The sequence below is a fragment of the Xyrauchen texanus genome, chromosome 45 (assembly GCF_025860055.1).
Source record: "Xyrauchen texanus isolate HMW12.3.18 chromosome 45, RBS_HiC_50CHRs, whole genome shotgun sequence".
Taxonomy (NCBI): domain Eukaryota; kingdom Metazoa; phylum Chordata; class Actinopteri; order Cypriniformes; family Catostomidae; genus Xyrauchen; species Xyrauchen texanus.
Genome location: NC_068320.1, coordinates 21748484 through 21768133, shown reverse-complemented (window position 1 = coordinate 21768133; position 19650 = coordinate 21748484). Strand labels below are relative to the sequence as shown.

The following is a 19650-nucleotide window of genomic DNA, read 5'->3' as shown; positions in this document are numbered from 1 at the left end:
CATGCAGTTGAAGACATACGATAGCTTATAATTTAAGTCTTCCCCTCTAGTGAGCTCTTGACCGCAGCAACTGGATCGAGTCAGTGAATTGAATTCGAAAACCGAATCAGATTCATGAGCAAGTCTTTAGACCTGTCTTGTGAACTGACTCATTGAAAGAATCAGGCTTAAAAGAATGATTCATTCATGAATTGGAAATTAAAAGACTTATAACTTATGAGTCATATCGACCAATTTCATGATACATTTAAGGTGCTTTGTGTTATTTTTGAAGCTTAAAACTTCAGTTCCCCTTCATAGTAATTGCTTGAAAAAGAGTGACCAGCATGGTCACAACAAACATTTTCTCTATGTGTGTTTGACAGAATACTCATTTTCAGGTGAACTATTCCTTTGAAGGCTGGTTCATAATGCAGAAAGTGTGCTTTTTCCCCCTTCTTTCTCGTTGGTACAGGGTGAAGAAGGCTAACAGGCTTAGCACCAGAGGGAAAGCCTCTTAAACAGAGCGTGTCGGGTCTGAGTTGTGATCTTCTTGCTGAGAAAGAGCCTCTCACATTGTTTGTTACAGTTCATCAGTTGAGAGAAAGACAAAGAGAGACACAGGCACACAGGCAGAGAGAGGGTGCATGCTAATAAGTGCCTTGTGTTAAAATAATCAAAAGGGCGAGAGTCTTAAACCCCTAACAGCCAGAGAGAGAGAGAGAGAGAGAGAGAGAGAAAACTCTTTTGGATTAATTGGGGAAAAGAAGTTCTACAAAGGTTTCTAATTAATAGGCACTTCCTTCTTGTTTTACTCTTTCTTATTTAAATTTAAATCTCGATTTTAAAGTGCATTATTGGCACGATTGTTTTACACACAATATTGCCAATGCATCAATAGAAAAAGAAAAATACAGTAACAGTAAAGCAAGGTAGTAATTGTAATTTTAATAATAATAGTGACAGTTCACAATATACAATAAAGTATAACATTAAATATGTTGTTTATAAATTAACATTCTATTTTCTTTTTTCTTCTATTTGCAATGCTCTTATGAATTTTTCTACAACAGATGCCCAGTTGTCCTTTCTAAGTACTTGAATTTGATCTTTGACAATATAGAAAATTAAGGATACATACGAAGAGTGTATGTGTGTGTGTGTGTGTGTGTGTGTGTGTGCGCATGCGTATGTGTGTGTTTGCAGAATGCGAAGACTGGCATTGTGCAAGTTACCTTTCTGGTTTCACCCACTCAGGTGCCAAGCTCATCACACTCATTTGCATTTCTGAACGAAGTGTATGTAGAATGCCACCCCCTCCGTCTCAACAAATGTCTCAAATACATTCACTCTCTTCATGTACACCCACTTGTTTAGCTACCTCTGTGAGGACATACTCTCGACTTCTATAGACCTTTTTTACAGCATGTGAGGACTTGTTTCTGGACTATTTAGCAGCGTTAATCTAGGATTTATTCTTACTATTATTTAGTGTACATTTATTACATTACTAGTCAACACAGCTGCGGATATGGTAATGAGGGAGTGTTAGTAAATTTGGCATCTTTCTCTTGACTGACTAACTTAACCCATCTCTCTCTTTTTTCCCTCTAATGGAAAATTGTGGAAATGTAATAGTGGATTTTTATTTTGCAGTTGGAGCAAATGGGAATGCAAAAACTAAATTAGTTTTGTCTCCTATTTACAGATATAGAAGTTTATCCCGCTATAGTGTACTTGCATGTTCCAAACACAGAAATGTGAAAAGGGTCCTTTGTCTTTTTTTATCAATCTTATTACTGGTCCTTGTTTAGGGAAAGCATCACTATTACTATTGCTCAGAATTAAGTTTAAGGATTCGAATTTGGGATTAGAAGTGATTCAATTTACATTCAGAGGACAATAAAATGGGCAAAAAATACCATTTACTTTCAAGGAGATTATGAGGTGTGGCCAGGAATTAACCACCCAGAAGACCCTAGCAACCAAATAGCAATTGGGAAAAAGAAGTTCTACAGAGGTTTCTCATTAATAGGAATTCCTTCTTGTTTTTCTCTTTTGCTTTCAAATTGTAATTTTAAAGTGCATTATTGGCACGATTGTTTTACACAATATTACCAATGCATCAAAACAAAAATTAAAACATGGTAAAAGTATGTAATTCTAATTGTAACTTTTTTGCCCATTTTATTGACCACAGGATGTAAATCAAATCACTTATAAGCCCGCGCTTATAACTGCTCACAACACCCTTGTATGGACGAGTTATGCGTGGCCATCACTGACATTTTCCTCTTAAAATTACTAAACGCTTAATTTAACCATGAAACCATTTAAATAATAATAATAAAAACACTTCTTTATTTTTCCACTTTCTTTCTCTTCTGTACATAGGGAGTTTTTGTCAGTTTAGTTAATGTCTAGGAAAATACACTGCCTGGCCAAAACAAAAGTTGCATACTCTAATATTTCGTTTGACCGACTTAAGCTTTGATTATGGGCATTTGTCGTGGCATCATTTCGACAACCTTATGCAATGTCACAACATATATATCCATCTTGAGTTGCATACATTTTTGGCCAAGATCTTGTATGGATGACGGGAGAGTCTAACCATTCCGTAAAGTCTTCTCCAGCACATCCCAAAGACATCCCAAAGACTTCTCAGGACTCTGTGTATATTCACTGTGCCCAATGTATATTGGCGTTGTTGTCCTGGAATATGCCTGTGCTGTCAGGGAAGAAAAAATCAATTGATGGGATAAACTGGTCATTCAGTACTTTCAAGTATTTTTCCCCCAGAGTATGGCTTAGTTCATGCACACACACACACACACACACATGCACACACACGCACACACACACACACACACACACACGCACACACACACACACACAAATAAATACACAAACATCTGTACAACTGTTCAATAAGGTTCCATTTTGTTAAAATAAGTTAACAACATTAGTCAACATGAACTAACATTGAACAATACTTTTACAGTATTTGTTAATCATGGTTAATGTTAATTTCAACATATATTAATACATTTTTCAAATTAAAAGTTGTATATGTTAACAAGTTAATGCACTATGAACAAACATTTAATAACAATGAACAACTGTTGTTATTAACTAACATTATCAAAGATTTCTCATTTATATTGATAACACTTTAGAATAAGGTTCCATTTGGTCATGAGCAAACAATTAACATATTTTTTACAGCATTTATTAATCTTTGTAAATTTTAGTTAATAAAAATATAATTGTTATTATATTCAAATTGCATTTACTAATTATTAAAGTTAGTTCAAAGTGCATTTACTAATATTAACTAATTCAACTTTTGATTTTAAAAATGTTTTCGTTTGTTGAAATGAACAAACTAAGATTAATAAATGTAGTAAAAGTATTGTTCATTGTTAGTTCATGTTAACTAATGTTGTTAACTAATGTTTTAACTAAAGTTAACAAATGTAACCTTGGTGTAAAGTGTTACCAAATACGTTGTACATTGTAAGTTCATGATATCTAATGCATATAGTACAACAATTATGCTCTCTCTGGTAATATGCTTTTGCCATAATTTTTGCTGGAAAATCTGCAGGAAAGATATCCCCTCCCATTGCTCTAGTCTGTGGGTTTGACGTGTTGTTTTGTTCGTCTTGCACATTGCATACAATTCTGATGCAACCCGCTGTAAATGCTAAAATAAGTTCACTCTGTGTGTTGTGTGTTGTGTGTTGTGTGTTGTGTGTGTGTGTGTGTGTGTGTGTGTGTGTGTGTGTGTGTGTGTGTGTGTGTGTGTGTGTGTGTGTGTTGTCTTGTTTGTCGTGTGCCTCACTGTCTATTACCAGAGTTTACACCACACTGACAAGGAGCAGATCACTAAGTGAAACAAAACACCTTTTAATAATTCAGACAGCCCCCTCCCTCTCGCTCTCGCTCTCTCTCTTACACACACACACACACACACACACACACACTCAAATCCCTTTAAGTCTCCATGCGTTTGGATCTCTGTGACGGGAGGCTGCTCTTTTTGTCTCTTGTCTTTTACACACACTCACACACACACACACACACACACACACACACACACACACACACGGTTCAGTGGATGAAACAGGGGCTTGGCAAACGTGTTTGTGTGTGTTTATCTGTGTATGGAATGTTCTTCCTCATTGAGAAGTTTGTTCAATTTTAGTTAGTGGGTCATCCAATTACAGATTAACCCTGCTCCCAAAATTTCAACAAGGACTCATTTCTCTCTCTGATGTAATTTTAAAAAGAATAATTCACACAAGATTGAAAAATCTGTCATTGTTTCCTTAATCATGTTGTTCCAAATCTGTATTCTTCTGTGGAACACAAGGATACATTTTGAAGTACTGTATGTTGACATTGTTCTTTTCCATACAATGAAAGTGAGTCTACCAACATTCTGTCTAACATCACCCTTTGTGTCATTCATGTTTTAAAATAACATGAGGTAGAGTAAATAATGACATTTTTTTCAACTATATAAATTCTTAAATCATCAAGCAAAATTATAAGTTTATTGGTTAACTGAACAACTTTCCAAATCCTTTAGGGTTATATTTTATATTTTTTATTATAGAGTAAAAGTGCAATATGCAAGTTAAACTTAAATATAAATATAGTTAAAGTTGTTAAATGGATTTTTAATTTTTAAAATGTTCATAATTATTATTCATGAAAATTATGCTTTATTCAAATATAATTAAATTAATATGTTATAAGTAAATGGCTTTTTAAAAGTCAAAAGATTCTCTTTCTCTCTCTCTGTCTCTCTCTCTAATAAGGTCATATTTGAATGTAATTATCATTTGGCTTGACATGGATCCCCCTAATCTAGATCCGTAATGTCCACTTTTCCTCAATCGGACAGCAAGAGGAAGATGAAGGCATTTTTCCTCCATTAGTCCAATGTGGGATTGCAGTTTTCCCTCAATGCTCTGATTGTTTTCCAAAATATAATTGCAGTTATCATATGACTCTGCACATGCATAAAACGAGCTGTATGAAATATTCATGAGTGTATAGTGTGTGCCCGCCAAAGCTTGTACGGGGTAACCCGAAACGCCGGGGGATGATGTGTAATGGGGCAGAGGAGCGTAATCAGGTAGTGTTACACAACCAGGTTTAATGGGCAACCACAGACAATATCAAATGGAAGAAGACTTCTCCTGAATTTAAATGTGTGTGTTTTGTCGAGTGGGTGCATTAGAGAAATAGAGACAGCCAAAAGGGAAGGTTACAGACAGGTGGAGCTGTCAGGTGTATGTTTGATTGAGAGGCTGGATATGCACACACACACATACACTGCTCCAGCTGTGTTTTTTTTTTGGTACATTGTTGTGAGATAGATAGATAGATAGATAGATAGATAGATAGATAGATAGATAGATAGATAGATAGATAGATAGATAGGAAAGCGTGATTGACAGACAGACAAGAAAGTGTGATAGATAGAAAGAAAGAGTTACAGACAGACAGATAGATGATAGATAGATAACAATTCCACACGACTAGACAAATTGCCACAAATCAGCATGACCCCTTATTAACCAAAAAGCCTTTAACCCCCTTCAATCTTTCACTTAAAACACTTGCACAACTAGCTTCAACCTACCCAGACATCTGTCCAAACATATCTGACATTTTTAAAAATAACAGACCTTACCATAGTTATATTATTCAAGAAGCAACTTGAGTTTTTTGAATCAGGGTAAATTCATTATTTGGTTTCTACTCACTTTTTCATCTGCCTACTCTTGTTATCCTTGTAATCACTGTTGCCAAAACATTCACCCTTTTAATTAAATTCATAAGACGACACATCTTTATCTCTCTCAGTGGTTGGGTTCGGAAACCAGATTATGACGGTGTCACAGACAATTTTCTCTTTCCCCATCTCAGGGCACAGAATAAAGTTCTTTTTAAAATGTTAATACTCTGAAAGAATTTAAGACTGCGTGAAAACAAACAGATAGTTTGTAGATGTGAGGGAGGAAGTATTTTTTTTTTTGCTCATTATGCTTGTTTTTAATAATGCCTTTCATTTGTAACAGTAACAAACAGGGCAAAAACTAGTTCAAAATCACTAGTTCATTAAGGCAGTGCTGTATTGTGAATACAGTCATGATTAAATGTGTTGGCAAGTGCTTTATTGCTCTAATATAATGATTGCTTACTACATATTAAAAATATTAAGGGTGCATGTTTTCATTACACAGTAGCTAGGTGAAAAGCAGCCATGACTGGAGTCATGACCTAGTGATAAAATGTGTTTGCACCAAGAGTGACTCTATCAACAGCACAGCAGGTTGTTTCAATGCAGCTAAGATAAACAAAAACAGCAACTATTTATCAAATCCGTCAGCATTTAATTGAATGTGAAACAGTGGACAGGAACAGTCAGTCTTTTCATTGAGCTGTCAACATATGATGAATGGAGCGAAACGTGGAAATGCCCATCTCTCGCGCGTCATTCATCAGCGCCAGCTTCACGCGCATGCAGATAAGGAAAGTTTATGAAGAGAATTAGTTCTGAATATGGTTATAATGAGGTCATTATTTTCAGCTGAACAGGGAATATTTTTTTTAACTGATCCACCCCTCCCACCGTTCCAAATGTTGTAATTCAGTGTTTTATGAGGAAATGATGAAAATACAATGAAAAATGGCTTCACTTAGTTTACTCTGAGCTTAAGTGTGAGTAAATGTTTCTATTTGTGTTTTAATAGATACGTCTTTATCTGGATTTGCTCTATGTCATAAACTCTTTTTCATTCTCATGCTCGTTCTCCAACCAGATTGACAATCTTCAGGAACAGCTGAGGGATAAGGAGAAGCAGATGACCAGTCTGAAGGAGCGTGTCAAATCCATGCAGACCGACACTTCAAACACTGATACTGCTCTCACCACGCTGGAGGAGGCCCTGGCTGAGAAGGTGGACACCCACAAACACAGAGACACATGGGTTGTTTTAGAGCTGCTTAAATTATGCCTTAAATTGTAAAAGCACCAATTCTGTATTGCGTTCCCTTTTAAGTTCACTAATTGTCTTCTTGTAGCACTGCAACAGGGAGACCATACAGCCAAAAATGCTTAATACAAACGTGCAGTGCATTTGTATTAAAGGGATAGTTCACCCAAAAATGAAAATTTTCATTATTTACTCACTGTCATTTTGTTCCAAATCCATGCAACTTTCTTCCATGGATAATTAATCAGTAATTAATTAAATTTGGGTCATTTTCTCAAAGCTGTTGTATGTCTTTGGAAGACTTTGAATATATTATGTGTGTCATAGAACATTTTTATTATCCTTTTGAGGTGTTTTTAAATGTTTTGTCATTTTGTAGTATGCCAGTAGGGATAGGTACTTTTAAGTAATTTTGTAGCCAAGTACTCTAATGCATAAAAAGTGAGTAATCTATTACTCGTATATTAAAATGTCAGTTAAGAATAACGAGTATGACATGTACATTGAATTTATATTTAAGTTTATTCACAAACGTTACCAAGAACAGTTTCAAAATAAGATAACCATGCTTTTCTTTTTGGGAAAAAATTAAAATGAACAATATGCATTAATAAAAAAATAAAAACAATTTAAATAATAACTATTAGAAATGAAAAATAACAGCAAAAATATTTGCACTCATCCAGAGCTTAAATAGAAACCAATATTGATGGCACTAGCTTAACTTACAGTACGTAAATAAACACAGAGTCTACATAAAGGCAATCTCATTTTTATAATTTCACATGTTATTATTCAGAAAAACAAGTGGTGAAAGTTGAGTTTTTATAAAATGCGCGCTTGGTTGGTGTTAAGATATTTAACGTGCATACACACATACTTGTCTGATAAGCTTCAGAGTTTCTTGTACAACTTCTTTCCGCCATTAAAGCAGGTCCTTGCACATTGTTTTGCATCTCCAACAAAAACTGAATACCAAAAAGGTAAAAGAGTACAAGAAACAAAATATTACAAGTCTTGCCGAACTTGGATTTGCTTGAATGCACATACGCCATAAAATTTTCTTCCCACCTTGACGACACACATCTACTGCATCCCCAGTGGACTCAATTGTAAATATGAGGTTTGGTGAGAAATTCAAAAAGAAAGTACACTATATTTCACTGTTGCCTATGACAGACAAATGCGCAAATGCAAATAAATGTGCAATTCTTGAGTAGTGTTTTTAATAGTCTACTAGCTGGTGCAAAATTAGTACTCTATTAGTTGATTACTCGTGCACATCCCTACTTGACAGCCCCAATTCCTGTTCACTGGAGTGCACAGAATTTTCTTTAAAAAAATAATCCTTAGTATTTCTCTGAAGAAAGTCAAATGGGTTTGAAACTACATTGGGGTGAGCAAATGATGACAGAATAACATTTTTTGGGTGATCTATCCCTTTAACTCCACTTTGGATGGGTGGTACTGTGTTTTGTGTTCTTGTAAGCCAAAGTCTTCAGAGACAAGATGTCACAGGTGACATGCAGACTGAAGTAGCAGAGCAGCAGAAGCTGTGAATGTGTGTGTGAGACAGCAAGATTGTACTGTCACACACCCTTATGTAAGGACTCATTCATTCTCACACTACGCTTGACCTCCCAGCAAGCGTACAGATCCGCGGGTCAATCCCTGCCACTTTTCATCAACTCTGCCTTAGCAACATTGCATATGAGTGTATGTGTGTTTGTTATTGTCTTTGCCAACACCTTCACATTGTACACTGAACATTTCAGGTCATGAATATCCAGAACAGCATAGTTTTCTGAACCAATATCCTCCACCCCGCCCGCCCCTGAACTCCATCTCATGAATATGAATGAGTTAACCCCGGCGGTTATTAGCATTGTCTTGTGTATGTGCAGTTTGGCAGGGATCTGCTGTTCTGCCTTTCCCCACCTCATCTCTCCCACATACCCTCACGCGCAGAGGTTTGGGCCTCCTCTTCCTCCCTGGCCTCAGCAGCAACGCGGCCAGCCGCAGGCGGAAATTAACTTTGTCAGCCATCTGCATATTGAGAAAGAAAGCTCTGGCTCTCCAATGCTGCTTTGCACTGGACACACACACTTGAACACGCACACATGCACTGTTATGCCTGTTTCACACTGCATGCATAAGCAGCGCATATTTATCGCCCATATTAACAAGTTAGAGTATTCACTTTTCCTATCTAAGCAGTGCGATGCTGCATAGAGTTTTTTGCAAAGTGTAGTGTAATGAACTCAAAAGAAAATGCACTTTAAAACTATTTATCAGCTCAATCTTTTGCAATGTGGGTTTTTTATGAAGCAGCATAAAATAATGGAGGAAACCACTCGCCTATTGTTTGAAAAAGATGTCTGTTCGGCTTGATGCAGGTTCCACATTCGGTGACAGGCACATAAATGTCACTTTCAATTCAGTAAGTCGGCCGATTTAGGGGCTGTTCACACCAAACACTTTTGCATCTGCACTACTGTTCAATTTTGTTTTATCTAAAATAGTTGAATATTGCTTGATTGTTTAATTGTTAAAATGCCCTAGATGGACGTCTTTGACCAGTGCCCCACATCCCACTGTTTTTTTCAGCATGTCGCGCAGCAGCGGCATGTTTTTAATATGGCATGTCAAGTTAAAGGAAGGTCCTGGGCTCAATACAAGTTAAGCTCAATCAACAGCGTTTGTGGCATAATGTTTTTACGGTAACACTATACAATAAGATTCCATTTGTTAACAAGTTAACCATTTAAGCTCCAATGGGTCTGCCGTGAGAAAAAAATACATGTAAAAATATTCATGAATACAGTCTGGACCAACACAAAATATGTATTGTTTGAAAGCTTAGAAGCTTTACTTTCCAATCAAATTTGCAGACAATCAGAAGTGTTTCATTTTGTATAAATTATGAAGAATTTTTAACTGTACATATTTCAATCAGTAAAAACACCAATCTCATCAAATAGCCATGATTCATATGTTGGCGGAAAGCTCTCAAAGAGTTGAATACAATCAGCCTAATTATTTTATTCAAAGACAAAAATATACAGAGTAATAGCTAAGTATATGTCTTTGACAATTATGTTGGTGTTGCTTATATGCCATGTTTTTGCTTATAACTTCATGAAAACTAAACAGAACATAAAATATCATATACCATTACTTGGAAGATGTGATTATCTTTCAAACGCTCAAGGTAATTGGATGCATTGATCATGAGATAATCCACTCAAAGCACAATGTTAAACACACCAGGAGATGGCGCCAAGTAAATTACACCAACTCATTGACTCAAAGGGCACTTATTCTGTGAAATCTCATTATTAAAATCATGTCTGCATGCTACCTTTAGGCATTGTTGTGTTTGCAAGTGTAATTAGTTCTTATACACAATTACTATATTTGGTAATTGTTTGAGAGGCTTTTTTTTTTTTTTTTTTAAATGCATGAACTCTTTCTGCCACTTTATCAATTTATGGCTACTCTTTGGGTTTTGGTGCTATTCTGTGTAGATTAATTACCATTTGGATGTAAATGTGGCCCCCATTTCATGACGATCAAGTTTGTAATAAGTTTGTAATAGTCATGTCCCTTATTACAAGAAATACTCTGTAACCCAGAAATACATTAATTTCTGTATAGAGCTACGCTTACGCGTTGCTTTTGCATGCAGTGTGAAATATTTCATACTGACATTTGCAAACCAATTCTGTCCTTCACACACACACACACACACACACACACACACACACACACACACACACACACACACACACACACACACACACACACACACACACACAATTTTCCATTTCACACGCCTCTGACAGCGTACAATGCACATTCATTAAACCGAGGCCTCTTCTCCATGCGTGCACGCTCAGAACTCTGACTGCATCTGGTCCTCAGCCTGATCGTGGAGCGAATTAGCTGGCACGCCGATGAGCGGTCATGCTTAATGTCACAGCTCAGTGAGAATCGGCCAGGAACGTCGGCTTGGGAGTGAAATACAGCCTTCACGGTGAGAAACGCAGAGCGGGCCTGAAAAAGAGCTGTGTTATTAATGTCCGGTTCGGCCGCTCGGTGTGTGAGTTTTGGCCAGCGCGGGTGTGAAAGTGCTGGAGGCTGATGCTCTCTGTGAATCCAGCCACCCTCTTTCACAGGCCATCGACTGCAAACATGAACCTGAGCCAGAACACACTTTACTAAGAATTCCTTATTGTTTCACTTTATTGCTCTTTTTTCTATTAGCAATATATTATGAATTCCTTGTAGTATAGTACTGTTAAAGGTGCCTTTTTTGTTATTAGTTTTATTTTATATTTTTGTATGACTTTAAAGGGATAGTTCACCCAAAAATGAATGCCATTATTTACTGTCATTTACTTTCTAAAATGTATGTTGTTCCAAAAATGTTTTCTACTCGCCTTGGTGTGTCTGTGCTTTCGAGACTGTGTTAGCACATCTTGTTTAGGGTAATTATTACACATGTTAAATTGACTGTCCTAAATATAATACTAAAATAAAGCAAATTCAGTTCCTTATTGCTCATATAACTTAAGTTTAGTTTCCACTTAATTATGCTTTCAATTTGCCATAGAATTGTAATTTTCCTTTTATACTGTAAAAATGTTTTTTAAAGGAAAAATTAACAATTCATTACACTTAAAATGTTCACCTTTTCATAATACAGCATACAAATGTCGATGTTTAACCAGATGCAAAATGAGACCAGAGCTCTGTGTTTGCTTTTGGCTTGTGTGTAACATTGCTGCTCTTGTTTTTAATGTGTGCAGGAGCGCATTATCGAGCGTCTGAAGGAGCACAGGGACAGAGATGGGAAAGAGAAGAACGAAGAACTGGAGAGCAACAAGAAAGAACTGAAAGAGCTGAAAGAGAAGGTCAGCTTATTGCAGGGAGATCTGACTGATCGCGAGGTGAGCACTTCTTTATGCATGAATGCACACAAGCAAACATGCTAATGTTTTATTAACGTCTGTGTTTTATGAAGTGGCTCATTTACAAATCTGATGTCTACATGAGTTTTTGCAATAAATCCTCTGCATATGGTCTAGTGCACACAGTTAGGAATATGAACAAACCCGTAGCTCTAGAAATCAACCAGATAACCTTAGCAACTACATAGCAACATCCTGGCAACCATCTACTAGCATTGTGGTGGTGAATTTCTCACAGGGGAAGCACGTCTAAAACCACCTTGTCTACAACATCATCTACTTTGTTGATTGCCATTAAACTACAATGTCATCTGTCTTCTTGCAAATTTGCCCTGAGATCTGTTTAATTTGCCAGCATATTTGCGAACAGAAGTTTGTGTTTGCCATTCAAATAATGTAGTCTTGAATTATGGCCTGTAAACTCAACTAAAGCCATGCAAATACTTAATTCAATCTCTCCTCTCAGGAGAAATACAATTGACCCCTGCCAATATGCAAATAAGAAAAAAAAATGTATAATACAAATTATAATTTGCAGATTGTTTAACATATTGGCAGCAACTCATTTTCTTTGTTTTCTCAGAAGTTGTTGTGTTTGCAAGGTTTTTGCAAATATTTGTGAATAAAGTTTAGCCTTTGTAGAATTGTTTATTTACAATTTGCTGATTATTGCTTGTGTTTGTGAAACGGCAGTCGTGTAACAGGATTTTGGCAGCTTATAAGCAAACGTGCAACTGACCAACAGAAAAACAGATCAGAGGTGTACAACTACAGGAGCTGAGTGACCACTTGTGATCCCAGTTGCAATTTTAAAATGCAGTAATCCTCTATTATGTGTCAGGCTAAGATTAGAGAATTGGAGACTGTTCCAAGGACAACATTGAAGAGCATCTTCGTCTATGCATACATGTAGACGTGGTGCTCCGGCTGATAGAGACTGATTCTGCAGCCGTCCACTCAGCCCCAGAGGAGCTTTAGTGATGAGAACAGACTTGCTTGACCCACAGCACTGCCAGTCGTGTGTGTGTGTGTGTGTGTGTGTGTGTGTGTGTGTGTGTGTGTGTGTGTGTGTGTGTGTGTGTGAGAGAGAGAGAGAGAGGAAGATAAATGGAGGATTCTAAATGTGAGGGAACGGCCCCTCCCTGAGAATGACTGCTCATTCCTCTTTCTGTCTTCCATTCTGCTCACTTGTTTACTTTTGTCTGTCATTTAATCTTTCTGTTTCCCCTTTTGCCTTCATTCACCTGTCTTTCTTTCTTTCTTTAATGGATAACATCTTATCGAACCCTTACCATCTTTACTGCATCCACAGAGAAGGACAGTTCTTTAAAGACTCCAAAAAACAAATTATTAAAAAAAAAAAAAAAAATGGATATAGATATATTTTATGTAAAACAAAAAATAGATATTTTTGTAATTCCCAATTTTTTATAAAATTGTGGAAACATACTGTTGTAGTGTTTTTTTTATATTATTAGATTATCATACATTAAAGACAGTACACCAAATACTACATGAGATACAGGATATTTTTTTCACATGAGCGTAATAACATTCAAAATAAAAATACCATTACAGTGAAGAATATTTCAGGAAAATGTGCCTTATTGTTATGAAAATAATGTCACAATTCACAATACCTTGGCTGTAAAAAAAAAAAAGTCATGACATGACTTTTTGGGGTGAAATATGACCTGAATATGTTCTTGACAGGTTTTGTGAGATTCTCCCATGTCCATTTGTTGCACATAAACCTCAGCGCACTAGCATACCGGGTATTTGCATTGGATCACTTCTGCTGTCCTAAGCTGCATGCAGCAGTCTCCCATTGTTCGCCGTCCTGTTATATCCTGCATTGTGTTGTTCCTGAGCGATGACCTCTTCCCTCTGAGCTTTTTCGGCCTCCCCCCTACGCTCTAATCACAAAGCGTGCAGTCCAACAAAGCCCATCATTCCCCTCTGTTGTTTTCTTTACCAACGCGAGAGAACGCGGGGCGGCAGTATGAACATTAAGTGTGTATTTTGGTCCGCGGGCTCCAGTCGTGTGTGAAATTGTGGGGCTCTCCAGCTGAAAGTGGAAACTGTAGGAAAGAATAAAAAAAAAAAAAACAGAGCTGATGTACTGCATATGTGCAGCGGAGAGAACTCGCATAATAGCACATAATATTTGTGATATTACTATTGTGATGTAATGTGCTGTTGTTTTGGGTCAATTGGTGAGTCTGTCCTGATCACGGAAAGAAGGGAAAAAAAATTATCCTAAATACAAATAATAAAATTCAGCTAACTAAATAAGTGTGCATAGTTAGAATAGGAATAAATAATAAATAAATAGGCTTGGTAATTTTTGAGAAAATCCAGTATTTTGTATCTTCAGTATTTTGGTGCATATTTCATATTTATTGTATTTTAATGTAATATCTTATTGAATATTAATGCATTTCAGTTTTTGAGTTTAACTCAACCAATGTAAGATCTGGGTGCTGAAGTCAAACCAGTTATGCACCACTTTTAAGTTTGTGTTTTAGTAAATTGAAATCAATTCCAGTTATCTAGTCATTGAGTCATTTCCTTTTGATTGTATGTATGTAAACAAATGCACATTTTGACATTAAATATTTGTCACTTAGCAATTAGTCTTGGCTTTTTATGCTTCCTGTTGTTGAAATTGGCCTGACACAGCTGGCTGTGGTTCCGATCCACATATTTACATGTGTTTGTGCTCAGGTTGTTTTAGTGCAATCAAGAACCGTGGCATGACGCAAGTGAAACCTTTTCCTGCTTCTCATTAGCCCACCCCCCCCCCCTCCCCCCTCATCTGAACCCTGATCATCTACATTATGAGGTGGATTGTTCAGTAAGTGCTCTATTAAATGACCGATTTAACCTCTTTCCCTGTCCCCCAGGGCTCTCTATTGGACCTGAAGGAGCATGCCTCGTCCCTGGCCTCCTCTGGACTGAAGAAGGACTCTAAGCTGAAGAGTCTTGAAATTGCTCTTGAGCAGAAGAAAGAGGAGTGCACCAAACTTGAGAGTCAGCTTAAGAAGGTGAGACAGGCACTTTAAGGGAACTGAAGCATCACAGCTAGCAAATATACCAGGTGTTGTCAGCTAAACAGCCAAGAGTGTAAAATTAGCTATTATAGTGACTGGCACACCGTCAGTGCTACTCTGACAACACTTAAAACAATGACAGTGAACTGAATGTTAAGTTTTTCTCTATTGAGTGGTAGATGAAAGATATTAGCTCTGTTCCAAACACTAGTGATTGGGCTTGCTGTCTACCTCCAACGGCAGCACCCTAATCTAAAAGTAACCTCATAAGTAACTGATTTGAAACACTGAACAGAGACAGCAATACTGTTAAGGCTGCAGAAATTGCGCTTCTTATGTATGGCACAATATATTATCGCTAGCAGTTTATTGCAGTAGTCTTATGTTAGCATGTTGCTAAGCTAATCCTATATCCTATTAAGCATAAAACTACATTTTAATTTTAAAATGAAGTATTTTCTATAAACTTTTAGTAGTGAATAAAATATAATTATGTAATTAACATTTCCCTTAACTCCAAGCTTGTAACTACAATTTAACGTTCATCGCAGTGCATTCTGAGATAGCCAGATTCATATACTGTCTGATATATTAATGAAAACAAGGGGCCCTATTTTAAAGGAGTACATTAGTTCACCCCAAAATGATTATTTTCTCATCATTTACTCACCCTTATGTGGTCTCAAACTCTGTATGAATTTCTTTCTTCTGCGGAACACAAACAAAGATATTTTGATGGAGATATGTTGTAAAAATATCCATACAATGCAAGTCAATGGGGTCCGAACTTTCAAGTTCCAAAAATTGGAAAGGTAGTATAAAGGTAATCCATATGACTCGAGTGATTTAATTCATATTTTATAAAGCGATACAATCAGTTTTAGGTAAGAAATAGACCAAATTTTAACTCCTTTTTTTTTAACTATAAATCTTGCCATTGCAGTGTCCAAAGCATGATCATTTCAAGCTCTATTGCACTTCCTCATGCTCATGTTCTACAGAAATCTGTTGCCCATGCTGCTTCAAACCACTATAAGTGAATGGTGTCTCTGCAGTGATGTTATGACACAGCATGATTCTCTCTCCATCTCTCTCTATCACCATCTGCTTTCATTATTTCCCTGTTTCTGTCTTCACTCCAAAAAGAATTGTTCATGGAACGTAATTAAATTGAGAAAAGCTTTGCCATGCAATTAAATTAGGCCACGTTATATTACTGCATAATACCATTATACATTTGTAATACATAGTTTACCAAACATTGAAGAGTTCTAAATCAAACTACACGGACAGATGAGTTTAGACTAAAAAGAAAATGATGCTTGAAACGTGTCTTTTTGGGTCTCAATATGGATTTGCAACTCTTGGTCATGCCCAGTGAATATTATTCATGCATTCCCAATGCAAATGTGTTAAGTAAACTTACATTTTACACATTTAAATTAATGGCATGCAGTGAAATTAAGTTATGACAAAATGGAACTAAATTGAATAAGCAGAAAAAAACAGTTTTGAGTTTTTTTTTCCTCTCCACTCTCCAACTTTATTTTCCTTATCCTGTCTTTTTATGACTTTCTTGTTTTTAACCTATAAAATATTTCTCACTTTTTGTTTAAAGAAAATATTTTCTCGTCACTCTGTGTATCACCCAATACTCTTTTCTTCCCCCACCACACTGTCTGATTTTCTTTTTTTCCGAAAGCGCTCTAAGCTCATGTCAGGCCATCACTCCTAATTTGTTAGTGCATCTTGCTGTGAAAAGCCTCCCTTAGCAGTGCAAGTGTGCGTGTGTGCGTGCGTGTGCGTGTGTGTGTGCGTCTGTGCACATGTGTGCGTATACAAGGCAGCACAAGATTCTAATAAATGTGTGACTGGAGCTTTGCTTCTATGAGCTCAAGTCTTATCTAAATTTTAGTTTTGTGCTTATTTGATCTTTGATCAAAGTCTTTGCGTGTTGTAAGATCCGCTTGCATGAGATCTTTTCTTATCTAGAGCTTGAGAGTGATGATCTTGTGTGGGACAACGTTCGTCCACAACAGAGCTTAGATTTAGTGCCATGTTCTTAAACTGATATCAGTCGCATTGAGCTGTGTCACTATGTGCTATCTGTTGTGCACCTGCTCTTACAGTAACTCTAAAAGTATGTAAAATCCTAATTGTTAGTGTTATAACAGTTTTATTAGTAGTAGTTTTTGCGTACCACAAAAGCATGAAAATCACATGTTTTTCACGACATGAGGGTGCAGGGTCCACATCTCTGGACATCTCTGCTGGTTCACAGTCTTAGTACTTTTATGCATGTAGGCGATTGTGTTTGTTAGTGTCAGACTAAAATTAAATCTATGCAAGTAAATTGAATTCTGCAGATTTTTAGCTATAATATGGACTGATCACCTTTATACATACACACACACGCTCAGACGTGTTCGCATACAGATCTGGGTCCCATTGTCCGTTCCAAAAGTAATGAAATCTCTGGCAGTGTGTGTATGTCTGTGTTCGCACAGGGTCTCATATAAAAGCAGTGCAAGTGAAAACCCGCTGACATATCTGTGGGCGTCTACTGTGATTGGATGCGACAGAAAGGGGGCAGAGGGACTTGCCTGTCCCCGCGTGACTGCTAAGAGTGTACGCCGTTGGAGGTGTTTGCCCAACTTAAGAAATAAGAACAGACATGCAACCAAGACACCCAACCGTCTACGTTACACAAACCAGCCCAGTGGACTTCCACAACTACTTTAAATAGAGACACGTCCACTGTGCACACATGCAGATTCAGATCCATCAGCACTGTGATGTTTTCTCAAAAGAACATTTATAGGTCGCGTAAGTCAGCACGAATACATATTAACACTGCAGCCAGTCATCAAACTTGTGTTGTTTTCACACAGATTCTCTGTAATTTTGCCCAGTTAAACATACACCGGCACACTCACACACATAAAACAACATTATTAAACCACATTTCCCACAAACCTATGTTTAATGGAGGGACATTGGTTATTCCTTAGAGTCGGTGCCATGTGGATGAACCGCTTTGGCGTTCCAATAGCAACACGCTGCACGGAGCTTACGAGCAGAAGCAACGGCCCTGACAGCCCGATAATAATTGCACTAATGCACGTTGTTTCCTACCCAGACTGTTTGCCTGCTCTTTATATTGTTCTCTTTTGCTGTTGCTGTCAGTTTCTCTGCTTTCTATATACACCACGATACCACTTTTTTCTTTTCGATATGATACAAAGTACTTTCATGGCCAATATCTATTAAATATCTCTATTAAATATTTGTGTGTGTGGGTGCCAATTTCTGAGGATAATATTGGTAACTTTTGCAATTTGACATTTTTATTTTAAAGCCATTATTATTTTAAACTTTATATTAGACATTGTTGGTTAACAGATTCAAATTTAATTAAACTTGTAAAGACAGAAGCCAAACTAAAGGAGAAAAATGCTGAAAATAATGCCTTAAATAAGGAAATTACTTTAGGCATTAGTTGAATAAGTAGAAATAATTATCCCTGTCTTGCCTGATAATCTTACACAAACATTACACAATTCAAAGCTCACATTTATAAAAATGAGTGCTGCTAGTGAGCGCTGTCCACATTTTCGGCGTATTTAGATAAGAGGAAGGGAGAAATGGATCCAATCCTAAGCTCTCTTTGCTTATGTATTTAATATAAAATTATAATATATATCATGTATTTATTTTTGCTTATTATTGTAATAAATGCCAAGAGGAAGCATCCACTATTTCGTGAAGAGAATATTAATAGAAAAATGTGCATTAATTTCTTTGCCAGAATTTGCCCACATACACATATTAACACATATATGGCATATACTGGTTTCAAAGTCCTCCTCTGATGATGACAAGCTCTTGGCTGTTGGTGTGGAAACCTCCTCAACCTCAGGTCAAGACTTTATAAAAGCTAATTAGAGTGACCAAAACGTCACCTTCAAATATTATCTTTAAGTAAACACAACAGTCCTCTTTCACATACTGTCAATCTAAGAGAACTGCACACTGGTGCTCAAATTGTTATTAAAAATAGATTTTTCTTACTTTTTATTGTTTTTGTGATGCTGTCTTCTGCATTCTGGCATATTATGCAAACATACATGCACACATGCACATACACGCATATAAACATGATGTAAATAGCACAGTGGTCTTGTGTTCTCACCTTGTAAAGCATGCACTGTGTTTGTGTTTTAAAAGCAGACATGTTTTTTTCATCACAGGAAGACACCTGTGTCCTTTTAGAGGACTTTTATTAAAGAGGTATTACCGCAGTTATTCAGGATTGCCTCCTTTAATTATCTGGGGAAATGAATTTACTTTTCATTAGAGCAGGTCCTTGACCCGGCACTTTAAACAGCTGTAATGTCACTAATTAGTTTGATGACTTCAGCTTGATTGTGTTTCCATGTGTCCACACACACACACACACACACACACACACACACACACACACACACACACACACACACACACACACACACACACACACACACTCTGTAATGAGACAGCATCCTGTTGTGATGTCATGAGGGAGCTTACACAGAGCCTGCAGGTGTGAGTGTCTTAGACCTTAAAACACACATGCATACACTCATGACA

General features: G+C 36.9%; 1 protein-coding gene across 1 annotated transcript in view; it reads left to right on the top strand.

The window, feature by feature from the left end:
- erc1b (ELKS/RAB6-interacting/CAST family member 1b) overlaps positions 1-19650 on the top strand; it is a 259978-nt gene that overhangs the window by 44188 nt on the left and 196140 nt on the right. The window contains exons 9-11 of the mRNA XM_052119037.1: positions 6822-6959; positions 11807-11947; positions 14875-15015. Of these exons, the coding sequence (XP_051974997.1) occupies positions 6822-6959; positions 11807-11947; positions 14875-15015 (420 nt within the window). The remainder of the gene's footprint in view (positions 1-6821; positions 6960-11806; positions 11948-14874; positions 15016-19650) is intronic.